General features: G+C 41.5%; 1 protein-coding gene and 1 non-coding gene across 3 annotated transcripts; both read left to right on the top strand.

The window, feature by feature from the left end:
* The first annotated feature begins 787 nt into the window (after positions 1-787).
* On the top strand, positions 788-10755 carry LOC121534646 (aquaporin-4-like). 2 transcript variants are annotated; one of them, XM_041841225.1, is made up of 5 exons: positions 788-915; positions 3490-3907; positions 4186-4350; positions 4997-5077; positions 9829-10755. In XM_041841225.1, exons 1-5 carry the CDS (start codon positions 827-829, stop codon positions 10102-10104), a joined length of 1029 nt encoding a protein of 342 aa, XP_041697159.1. In that variant the 5' UTR covers positions 788-826; the 3' UTR covers positions 10105-10755. The 2 variants fall into 2 exon arrangements, with proteins under 2 accessions (XP_041697159.1, XP_041697160.1); XM_041841226.1 differs by lacking the exon at positions 788-915 and adding an exon at positions 933-1069.
* A 957-nt stretch (positions 10756-11712) lies between these two features.
* On the top strand, positions 11713-11784 carry trnap-ugg. Its single transcript has one exon. It is a non-coding gene; the product is annotated as a tRNA-Pro (tRNA).
* The last annotated feature ends 1437 nt before the right edge of the window (positions 11785-13221 follow it).

Here is a 13221-nt window from a genome sequence, read left to right as displayed (position 1 = left end):
TGCCTGCTGTGTACCGGAGAAAACTGTGCCTGACAGGCGGAGGCGAAGGACACTGTCTACCGGTCATCCCCGCCTCCCGCTAGCACAGCAGACGGGAGGCTTGTGCAACACCGTGTACTAGCTATATTAATAGTTAGTGGCACTGTGTGCTAGCTAGCTAGCACATGGTGTCGCCCCCGCCTCCCTCCTGCTGTCCTCCTTAGGACTAGCTGGCTAAGCTAGCACACAGTCTCTTTCGCTACGGCCTGCCGAACACCTGCCCTCACCGTCATTAACAGAACTGCTGGAAAACAGTGCCCAACAGGCGGGGTGTACGGCTAGCTAGCTACCAGTGTCATCCCCGCCTCTTCTGTGCTGTGGGGTTTATCGGCGGTTGGCATCCAACGTTATTGTGCATTAACGCCACCTATACTGTACTGGTGCGCCCCCACCTCCCGCCTGTCCTAACTTAAAAATTGGCCAACAGAAGTATAAAGAGGGGTTCCTGCAAATGCAGGAATGCCCACATGCAGGAAGGCCCCGAATTGCGGGCAGCAATTGCAACCTTCTCTTACAATTGGCAAAATAATTTTGTTTGTTTCAGCGTGTTTACAATTCTGATAAGAACAGCAATTCTGAGTAGGCTATGAAGACAAAACAATATCGTGGTTGGTCGGGTGACTTCATCACTCTATGCAAGTTTTCTGCTAGAGTTATCTCGTGGGCGGGAACTTCTCTACCCTTGCACTGAAGTCTCCTCCTCCTCTGCAAGCTCTTTGCTTAATTCTTGTGGGGGTGATGCCCCGTTACTAACGCAATAAAGCTCTTGGATGCGATCCCCGGCACAATGCGTGGATCATTTTCATTCGACAGACCCACTACTACTTTCTCCTCCCTTCTCGCACTGTGTCATTACCAGCCAACTGCTGCCTGTCTGTAAGTAGACATTTTTTGACTATTTGTTTGATTTCTTTATTGTGCAGTACAGAGAACAGGGAGATATTGCTCTCATTCAATCGGATTGTTGCGGAATGAGTGAAGAGAAAGCACAAGCAATAGAGGAGAGTGGGAGATCTTGTATTTATTTATGGTAAGTTCTAAATGGAATTAGGACAATTATTTTTCGAGAAATAATACCTGGGTAGAACACAATGCAAACCAGTTATTTGCTGTGCTAATGCATATTGTTTTAACCCTCAAAGCAATTAAATACTGAATACAAGATGTGAGTTGTGAGTGAGATGATATCATATCATATCCTCAGTTTATGCATAACCTATTTATAAACCATGGAAACATTTGCCACACTTTTATCAGTGTAAATAAATGTACACTACCGGTCAAAAGTTTTAGAACACCTACTAATTTAAGGGTTTTTCTTTATTTTTACTATTTTCTATATTGTAGAATAATAGTGAAGACATCAAAACTATGAAATACACATATGGAATCATGTAGTAACTAATAAAGTGTTAAACAAATCAAAGTGTTAAGTGGCTTCAAATAGCCACCCTTTGCCTTGATGACAGCTTTGCACACTCTTGGCATTCTCTCAACCAGCTTCACCTGGAATGCTTTTCCAACAGTCTTGAAGGAGTTCCCACATATGCTGAGCACTTGTTGGCTGCTTTTCCTTCACTCTGTGGTCCGACTCATCCCAAACCATCTCAATTTGGTTGAGGTCGGGGGATTGTGGAGGCCAGGTCATCTGATGCAGCACTCCATCACTCTCCTTCTTGGTAAAATAGCCCTTTCACAGCCTGGAGGTGTGTTGGGTCATTGTCCTGTTGAAAAACAAATGATAGTCCCACTAAGCCCAAACCAGATGGGATGGCGTATCGCTGCGGAATGCTGTGGTAGCCATGCTGGTTAAGTGTGCCTTGAATTCTAAATAAATCACAGACAGTTTCACCAGCAAAGCACCCACACACCATAACTCCTCCTCCTCCATGCTTTATGATGGGAACTACACATGTGGAGATCATCCGTTTACCCACACCACGTCTCACAAAGACACGGCGGTTGGAACCAAAAATATCAAATTTGGACTCCAGACCAAAGGACAAATTTCCACCGGTCTAATGTCCATTGCTCGTGTTTCTTGGCCCAAGTCTCTTCTTATTATTGGTGTCCTTTAGTAGTGGTTTCTTTGCAGCAATTCGACCATGAAGGCCTGATTCACACAGTCTCCTCTGAACAGTTGATGTTGAGATGTGTATGTTACTTGAACTCTGTGAAGCATTTATTTGTGCTGCAATTTCTGAGGCTGGTAACTCTAATGAACTTATCCTCTGCAGCAGAGGTAACTTTGGGTCTTCCATTCCTGTGGCGGTCCTCATGAGAGCTAGTTTCATCATAGTGCTTGATGGTTTTTGCGACTGCACTTGAAGAAACTTTTAAAGTTCTTGAAATGTTCTGTATTGACTGACCTTCATGTTTTAATGTAATGATGGACTGTCGTTTCTCTTTGCTTATTTGAGCTGTTCTTGCCATAATATGGACTTGGTCTTTTACCAAATAGGGCTATCTTCTGTATACCCCCCTACCTTGTCACAACACAACTGATTGGCTCAAACGCATTAAGAAGGAAAGAAATTCCACAAATTAATTTTTAAGAAGGCACACCTGTTAATTGAAATGCATTCCAGGTGACTACCACATGAAGCTGGTTGAGAGAATGCCAAGAGTGTGCAAAGCTGACATCAAGGCAAAGGGTGGCTATTTGAAGAATCTCAAATATAAAATATAATTTTGATTTGTTTAACACTTTTTTGGTTACTACATGATTCCATATGAGTTATTTCATAGTTTTGATGTCTTCACTATTATTCTACAATGTAGAAAATAGTAAAAATTAAGAAACCCTTGATTGAGTAGGTGTTCTAAAACTTTTGACTGGTAGTGTATGTTATTTATGACATATTTAACTTGTTAGACTTAAATATGATATAGCTGTCAAACATTTTATCATCTGATATATAATATTAACTAAATAAGTAATAGAAGTCAAAATATGAGTTCTGGTCAAGCATTGGGTCACTGGGGTTAGGTTGTCTAGGTGTCAAGTATGTGACATATTGCAGCTTCCAAGAGAGTCACCTATTTTACTTGACAACCCCCGACCCCCCCCTCTCTCTTTCTCGCTTTCTCTCTTTCTATTGAGTATCTTTATGTCCCTCTCTCTCTCTTTCACTCTCTCCACCTCTCTCTCCTTATTGAACCTAGTCCATTGTTAGAGTCCAAGTGTACCCACAATTTGAAAGTAGCCTACTATAAACTCATTGATTGCAAAATGGCATATTGCATCCCTCTGTGCTGCCTGACACAGTGTGCATTGCAAAGTCACTGGCTCAATGCCCTAGTGGAGTTAGAAATGTTGTGTCCAGGAGCAAGTTCCCTTCAAGTTCCCTTCCCTGGAAGGGTTAAGTAAATTTTCAGGCACACTGACAGATGGAAGATATCTAACTGGGGATAATAATTTCATTAATTCATTTATTATTACTTTGCCAGGAGCTGCCTGTCGGCGTGTAACCAACATCCCATCATGGTGGCGTTCAAAGGAATCTGGACCAAGGACTTCTGGAGGGCTGTGTCAGCCGAGTACCTAGCCACCATGATCTTCATCCTCCTCAGCCTGGGCTCCACCATCAATTGGGCGGCTGAGTCAGACAACCCTCCCCCTGCAGACCTGGTCCTCATCTCACTTTGCTTCGGCCTGGCCATCGCCACCATGGTGCAGTGCTTCGGTCACATCAGCGGCGGCCACATCAACCCGGCAGTCACCGCAGCCATGGTGGTGACCCGGAAGTTGAGCCTGGCCAAGGGTGTGTTCTACCTGGCTGCCCAGTGCCTTGGGGCGATCACTGGGGCAGGGCTCCTCTACCTGGTGACACCAGCGTCTGTCAGAGGGGGCCTGGGAGTGACTATGGTAAAACATATAGATCGGCCTGTTATCACAGAATCTGGATTATAGCCAAACAAGTATAGCAACAGTCAGAGTTCACACTATGGTTAAGATTTGAATATATTGTTGCTCATTTGGGACTATTCCATCAGGCAAGCTCAATCAAGCACAGCTAAAGTATTTAAAAATAATTTAAATACTATTTGAAACTAGGTCTGGGATGGATTGATGTCTTGAAAAGTATTGTTCATTCACAGAGGAAGACAAACTGACAGTTGCTATCTCTTACTCTTGTTTCCCAGGTGAACCCCAAGCTCAACGTGGGCTGCGGCCTGTTGGTGGAGCTCCTGATCACCTTTGAGCTGGTCTTCACAGTGTTCGCCACCTGCGACCCCAAACGCTCTGACCTTAACGGCTCGGCTGGCCTCGCCATCGGATTCGCTGTAGCCATCGGTCATCTGTTCGCAGTGAGTGTGATTCTATCTCTCACTTATTAGTACTAGAATTACAGCAAACCTGAAGGCCTCAACAGTCAGACATTACATTTAATTCAATACTATCTATGGAACAAAATGTATAGTGCATTGATGTAGATTGATGATGTAGTTTGTACTTTAATCATCATAATGGTAAAATAGTACAACAGGTATACCATAGAACATTAGTTCACAGTACAGTACAGTAGAGTATACAAATGTCTCTCAGACCTGCTCTCACATGCACATCCTCAATGGGTACCGCTGTACCACCTCCATGGCAACCAATCACTGGGGAACTACCTAAACCACACTGAGCAAGTTAATGCTCCTGAAAACAACATGCTGCCTACCTCTCTTCATAGCACAGCTTGATTTCAATGTGCTTTCTACATGCCACTAGATTATCCCTACTAAACTAGTACCTTGTATATCTATGGAATACCTCAATCTTAAACTACAATTCCCACAATTATATAGGTTTCATTTTATCCTGATCTACTTTATGGATTCAAGTGGAACAATACACTACTGTAGGTGTTGTGTCAGTTTGTGTCAGCTCTGGCTAGGTCTTGCTCCATGTCTCTCTCTCTACAGTCCCCTCATGTTAGCATCTCTATGCCCTGCTTTGTTCTAGATCCCATACACAGGAGCCAGTATGAACCCCGCTCGCTCCTTTGGGCCTGCAGTCGTCACCATGAACTTTGAGAACCACTGGGTAAGAAAGAAACTGCTGCAGCCTTTTCACCCTCAAAGGGTCATCGAAGATAGCACATTTGGTTCCTTGTAAATTGTGGAAACATACATTTTTGGTTTCCCATTGGTTCTGGGAACGAAGCCATACGTCTCCCAAAAGGTAAACCTGGAAGTAAAACGTTCTGTTGCCTGTTCTGGGAACGTACATTTTTATGTTGCAGGGAGGTTCTGAGAACGTTTTACTATGGTTCTCTGAATGTTTTCCTGGAAGGTTTTATTAACTGAGAATGGAAATTATAGGTTATTTGGAGGTTTTTGAATAACTTCCTTAAAACTTTCATTGAATGTTTCAATAAGACTGCTAGATTTGTTTGGGTTAACTATTTTGAACTCCAAGTACAGATAGAAATGTATTTGCCTAGGCATTAATCATGCAAACACATTTCTTTTTTTATTGGGGTACGGTATCAGTGAGATTCAAACCTATGATCTTCTGTTCTCTATCCATGGAATTAGTCACCAGGATGGAGCTAGCATGCCATGTTTCTTTAACTCATACAAAGTTGTTCATTTTAGTCTATTCAAACAGACCCCATTTCAAAGGAAACAAGCTCTCATTAAAGGGATAATCCACCCCAAACCACTAATTCCTATGATCGTTAAATAACACTAATAGGTGAAAACAATATTTTTTGTGAACAAATGTTTCATTTTGTCGGTATAACAAGGTTGTTAGCAGTGGTGGAAAAGGTACACAATTGTGATACTTGAGTAAAAGTATTGATACCTTAATAGAAAGTTACTCAAGTAAACGTTAAAGTCACCCAGTAAAATGCTACTTGAGTAAAAGTCTAAAAGTATTTGGTTCTAAATATACTTAAGTATCAAAAGTAAATGTAATTGCTAAAATATTCGTAAGTATCAAAAGTAAAAGTATAAATCACTTCAAATTCCTTATATTAAGCAAAGCAGACAGCACCATTTTATTGTTTTTAAAATTTACGGATCGCCAGCATTCAAAATGTAACGAGTACTTTAGGAATGTAGTGAAGTAAAAGTAAAAGTAGTCAAAAAAATTAATAGTAAAGAAAAGTACAGTACAGATACCCCAAAAAACAACTTAAGTAGTACTTGAAAATATTTTTACTTAAGTACTTTACACCACTGGTTGGTAGCAACGTGAAAACCGTTGTGGAAATCTGTTGCAGCTCAAGTCGACTTCAAAACCCACAATGCAATGCTCTCTCTCTGGGCTGGCAAGCGTAGCTACATACAATAATACCAAAGTCAATATCAGCATGTGAAGTGGCTAGCTAGCTGTAAAATCACCTAAACAAACTGCACTATCAATTTAGGAGACTATCTCACTGAGTTCAACATCCAGTTCACCTCTGCCCAGAGCGAGTGCAGAGTATGTTGCTATGGCAACAATGGCCCTTTCCCACAGACACACAGGACGTATTGCGAGATGGTATTTGAAGGATAAACTATATGTTTTTAAATTACATTCTTAGAATGTTCTTTGAACGTTACAAAAGTTTTCTTGTGGTTTTTATGGAACGTTTTTTTTTAATGTTCTGAGAACATTACTTTAAATAGAACCATGAGGAAACCTGAAAAAAACGTTATGCTGAATGACTGAAACTCCCACAGAATAAAGTTTTTTCTTAATGTTCTCTGAACAATTTGAGAACATTACTTTAAATAGAACCATAAGGAAACTTGTAGGAAACGTTATGCTGAAGTACTGAAATTCACACAGAAGAACGTTTCTGTCACAGTGGCTGATGTGGATGTGGTGGAGGAGTCACACGCAGGACACAGAAGCTAAGTCCAACCGACTTTACTGAACACAATAAATTAGACTCTGGCCTCAACAAAATAGGAGGCGGGCTATGCGCAACAATGCGCAAAACACAAGTAATCCAAAGTGCACGAAAACAGTACAGTGCGACGACAGGAAATACAAAATACAAAAGACGAGCCGCACCTGATGACAGGCGAACAATAACACACAATACACGACTAACAAAACGAGAAACTTATAGGGGACATAATCAACCCAAATGGAAAACAGGTGTACAATAAAGACAAAACCAAACGAACATCGATAACATACAACGGTGGCAGCTAGTACTCCGGGGACGACGACCGCCGAAGCCTGCCCGAGCAAGGAGGAGGAGCAGCCTCGGCCGAAACCGTGACAGTTTCTTAATATTCTCTGAACGATTTGAGAACATTCCCAATGTCAAACCAGTTGGAGAACATTCCTAGAACATTACCCAAAATGTTATTAAATGTAACCATGTTTGAACTTTTAGAAAACGTTCTCTTAAAGTAATGAAATACCAAGAAAATAAAGTTGCTTAAATGTGCTGAGAATGTTCCATTCCCAGAACATTGTGGGAAGGTTGTATGTACCCCGTGTCGTCAAGGCATAGGAGACTCTGTGCACATACTTTTCTGACTGCTCACACTGCTATAAAATTGCTGCAGACACACCAAAAAAAAAGGAATATGAAAAATGTTTTTTGTCCGAGACGCACTTTGAAGATGATGTTGTCCATATTTACTTTTCCTCAGCCAACAATCAGACAAGCCCATAGTAGAATAGTTTACGTTTTCAATTGGCTTGTCGCATTCTATGTAAGAAAATAATATTCCTCTCAAAGTGCTTTTAAATCGTGTGTGCCACAGTGAGAAAAACATGCATTGATATGCATATGCCCAGCCATTGCACAGTAGTGGGAAATACACACATTTGAAAGGGGTTGATGGCCACTGTTAGAAGAGGAGGATCCCAGCTTTCCATTATTACTACATTTATTATTTCTCAACTCCTAAAAATGAGTGAACTGCACCATTTTCAAACAGGAGAATCAGCAGAATGGTTTAGACGTATTTAGCTCTTGCGTTTCACGTTGACCGGGGCCAAATGTAACATGGGTTAAGTGTAACAGGTAGGCCTGCATTATATTTTTGGGACATTCAAGTCATCAATATGATGCTAACTAGCAACAAGATAATGTTTAGAGTTTGTGATCTAGCTAATGATTAGCCCAATGGGGTAAATGCAGATGGCATCCCCATTCTTTAGCCTATTTATTAGTCACTGTGCCAGCCAGGTGATAGCCTAATGCTTTTTGCTAAATAGCACACCTGCCAGGCATGGACCAATATGTTATTGGGCTCTTTTCTGGATGGGCAAATCATATTTTAGATCGTGTCAGCATAATTTCATTTCATTTATATTGGAGTAGAATGTCCTTTTAAAAAGTCACCAGAACTGACCTTCTCACAGTCGTTCTACAAAGAAAAATGTAGGTCCCTCTGCGACATTTACATTTTAGTCATTTAGCAGACGCTCTTATCCAGAGCGACTTACAGTTAGTGAATACATATTTTTTTTTTTTATACTGGCCCCCCGTGGGAATCAAACCCACAACCCTGGCGTTGCAAACGCCATGCTCTATCAACTGAGCTACATCCCTGCCGGCCATTCCCTCCCCTACCCTGGACGACGCTGGGCCAATTGTGCGCCGCCCATGAGTCTCCCGGTCGCGGCCGGCTGCGACAGAGCCTGGTTTCGAACCAGGATCTCTAGTGGCACAGTTAGCACTGCGATGCAGTGCCTTAGACCACTGCGCCACTCAGGAGTAAAACCACTGCTAAAAAATAATCTGGAAACACTGACCATCCATTGATGTTTTAGTTGTTAATGCCTGGACACTTCAAATGAAGAGAGAGCTTCAGGCCTAAAGTGGAGTGACTTTTTATGTTTTAATATAAAAAGTCACTCCACTGAAATGCCATCACAGAAATCACAAGCTATTTGGTTGTGAAGACATGGGGTAAACAGATGCCAAATATTACAGCAGTGTATTAATAAAGAGCCTGTAGTATACTGTCATATGTGCTTTTTGTGTATATTGTTTAGGTTAGTGCATCATTGTGTGATAAGTGTTCAGGTCGTCTCTGTCCTCCAGTAGCTAATGTTGTCAATATCATTATTAGTGGGGGGCAACGGTGGGCGGGATGGGGGGCATATTGAAACTTAATAAGGTCACAGTGCATATCACCATGCCAGAGCAGCTAAGAAGGATCCCATCTAGTGTCGATCAAGGACATATTTACCCCCCATAGAGGGCATGAGTGCTACAGACTGACATCAGTAACCATAGAAACACTGAGCGTTAAAATAAACATTGAAATGGTCAGGAAATGCGTCATCAATAGATCACTTGACCCTTGCTACTAGGTATAGATTCATTCATTTCAGCTTCCTATTTCAGAATAAAATGAAAAACCACATCAGTAGTATAGACAACTAAAGACAGCTGTTCTGGACATTACCCACAGCATGTGTTTCTTTAATTATGTATCCAGGGCAATTATTGTCACGGAGGTGTTTATAGTAGCTGTCTTTACTGAGTCAGCATGGCACAGCATGGTGTGTGTGTGTGTGTGTGTCTGTTTATCTGGGTCTTCGGTATAATTAGGAAAGGTCCTCAGTACTGAGAGTGGTGTCATATTATCTGACAGGTGTTTTCTCTCTCTACGTGACAAATGTTTGACTTGGCAGAACCTAAAGGTACCTGGCTCCACTGAGGATGCCCATAAACGATGATTGCTGCCCCTTTACAGACATGACAAAACATGACATCTGGTCTAATAATGCATGACAGCTCTGTCAGAAGGAAGTATCCTCTAGCTCAACCTGTGGTTCTAGGTTCATGTTTGTCTGAACTGGGTTTTACCTTACCTGTCTTGCAGGTGTACTGGGTTGGTCCAATCCTTGGTGGCATCATGGCGGCTGCCCTCTATGAATACCTGTTCTGCCCTGACCCTGAGCTGAAGAAGATGCACCGGGAAGTCTTCCAGAAGGATCCGGCTTCGGGGAAGTACAGGGAGGTGATGGGCAGTATGTACCAGGGGGAACCAGACGACCTGATCATCAAGCCAGGCTCTATCCACCACATCGACCTGGAGAAGGGGGAGAAGAAGGACCCTTTCCTGGACTCGACGGGCGAGGTGCTGTCCTCTGTATGACTACCACGGGCACTGGAGAGGGAGACCTACCTGTAGAGGAGGGGGAGATCCAGAGAGAGACACTTTGAGTCTGGGTCCTCCACCCCTGTACCCATACCATAAGCCCCATACTCCCAAGCCCCATGTCCCTATACCTAAACCCACACAGACTTACTTCTCAGGCAGAATACAATTGCTGCATTTCCTCTCAATGCAGGTGTATTATTGTATATGGAGGTGAGCCTCCCTCAACATTTGTGAAGTAAGTGGATAATATAACTTTGCACACTGCTCACCCTAACCAATTACCTTTCATGTGAAATCTTTTGATCTCTGCAATCTTGTCCAATCATCATCTGTCCCAGCTCTGTTTGCTTGTGGCACGCTGCTACACTGCAGAGTGATAACAATAGACTACATTTCTGTCAGGGAAAAATGTCCAGGTCAACCAATTACATGGGGTCATCACACTGAATTTGTAAACCAGAGAGGAAACATCAAGCTTATTATTTTGGGATTAGTGTCACATATTGAATATGTATATGGCATAAGAGATCTTATCTACATATGGTCGTTAAGCACATTATAGAACTCATGTTATGAAGGAAAAGACTCATGGGCGGCGCACAATTGGCCAAGCGTCGTCCAGGGTAGGGGAGGGAATGGCCGGCAGGGATGTAGCTCAGTTGATAGAGCATGGCGTTTGCAACGCCAGGGTTGTGGGTTCAATTCCCACGGGGGGCCAGTATAAAAAAATATGTATTCACTAACTGTAAGTCGCTCTGGATAAGAGCGTCTGCTAAATGACTAAAATGTAAAAATGTAATGTAAATGAAAAGTTATACCGAACATTTACAATCTTCAGCCCACTTCTATATTGTTGGTATGTATTCTCCATTTTCAGTGCACATTGGTCAGGGAAAAAACTATTCAACTTTACCTATTTATTTCTTTGTAGAAACATATTTGTCTTAAAACTGATTTTAATTGCCTAGTAACAGATCATAGACAAACCGTCAGATATCAGTTATAGATATAGATTTTCATAACTATAAGCAGAAAAATAATCAGCTATTTTGATACATTTGGAATGATCACATTATTATCATTGACTGTATTTTCATACTGAAAGTATTCTTATACCTACTTATTTATGAAGTGGTCTGCCTGCTTTACATTGCTTGGTCTTGAAAACCAAGGACCCCATGAGGGAAATGTTTGCCTCCATACCCACCACTCTGGATTTTAGTATTGCATAGATAGATTTGAATGTTAGAATTGAATACTTGACAACTGCACCTTACTGCAGTTTCTGTGTTGATTTTGAATTTCATAAAATAAATTGTGATTTCCACGTCTTTAGTGTGAACAATTGTGCTATTATGCTGTAAGTACATGCAAGCCTTGGTTTGGCTTCTGTTGGTACCTCTCAAAACACAATACCATAATACTGTACGATATACCAAGTAGATTCAAAAATGTATTTCTGTCTCTGACATAAAGCACTTCTCACAAATGTTACAGTTTAAAGCCAGAGACTGGGTGGAGAATTGCTCCTGAAGAGTTGTATCAGCTCACCGTAGAAGGCAGTAGCAATTTACAGTAGCAGCACGACAGAAGCCCATCTCAGCCATGTAGCTCAGTTGGTAGAGCATGGCGTTTGGAACGCCAGGGTTGTGGGTTCGATTCCCACGGGGGGCCAGTATGAAAAATAAATAAAAAATGCATGCATTCTGGATAAAAGCGTCTGCTAAAATGACTACAAAAAAAAATGTATAGCCTCCTCTCCCTCTAGATAGTGTCACCTCATAGCCAGACAGATGGGGATGATATGTGTTCTCTTTAAGTTAAGTCTGAGACTATACTCATAATATCATTCCATCAGTGAAACGCTGGGCCACTTTGCCATAGAATAGAGGTGATCTGTCACAATCTCACTTTATTTCCTTTGGAAAAAGAACTGACAATTTCATGTGGAGAGAAGCCAAGTGAACTGCATATAACGCTAGCTAGGTGATGAAAAACTGGTTGACTTAGGTTGACTGATTGTGCCACTGTTAATACAGTTTGTTGTTTTTTCGCTTTGGTTCTATTTTCACACGTATGTGGTACATTTTCACAACTCAGTACAACACTCCAAACTGGTCACACTTGTAACACAGCCAGTCTTTCATTCAAAACCTGTCATTGTGCATTCATTTGGATAGTAAACATCTCTCATCACACAACCATTGATTCAAAATAATAGTTTATTGTGAAATGTATTGATTGTTTTGGTTTAATCACCAAAACACAACATAATTGATATCTTTTCAATTTACTCGTTTTAACATTGCAAGATACGTGTTTCAAATCACCCTTAAAACAGCTGAAAGTAATATGCTACAGTACTGTAAATTACAGTAATACAGTATATAGTGCTGTACCTGAACATGCTCTGCCCGCAGTTGTTTCACCCGGTCGTTGTTACTCTCAAAAGGCACCAGGTAAAAGTGTTTCATAGATACAGTTGAAGTCGGAAGTTTATATACACTTAGGTTGAAGTCATTAAAACTTGTTTTTCAACCACACCACACATTTCTTGTTAACAAACTATAGTTTTGGTGCATGACACAAGTCATTTTTCCAACAATTGTTTACAGACAGATTATTTCACTTATTTTTATTTTTTATTTTACCTTCATTTAACTAGGCAAGTCAATTAAGAACAAATTCTTATTTACAATGACGGCCTACACTGGCCAAACCCGGACGACGCTGGGCCAATTGTGCGCCGCCCTATGGGACTCCCAATCACGGCCGGTTGTGATACAGCCTGGAATCGAACCAGGGGGTCTGTAGTGATGCCTCAAGCACTGAGATGCAGTGCCTTAGACTGCTGCGCCACTCGGGATAATTCACTGTATCACAATTCCAGTGGGTCAGAAGTTTACATACACTAAGTTGACTGTGCCTTTAAACAGCTTGGAAAATTCCAGAATATTATGTAATTTTTACCATTTTTTTTGTCATTTAGCAGAAGCACTTATCCAGAACGACTTACAGTTAGTGAGTGCATACTTTTTTTTTTTCATACTGGCCCCCCGTGGGAATCGAACCCACAACCCTGGCGTTGCAAGCGCCATGCTCTACCAACTG

Source organism: Coregonus clupeaformis, chromosome 21, assembly GCF_020615455.1.
Source record: "Coregonus clupeaformis isolate EN_2021a chromosome 21, ASM2061545v1, whole genome shotgun sequence".
Taxonomy (NCBI): Eukaryota; Metazoa; Chordata; class Actinopteri; order Salmoniformes; family Salmonidae; genus Coregonus; species Coregonus clupeaformis.
This window is presented reverse-complemented; position numbering and strand designations above follow the sequence as displayed.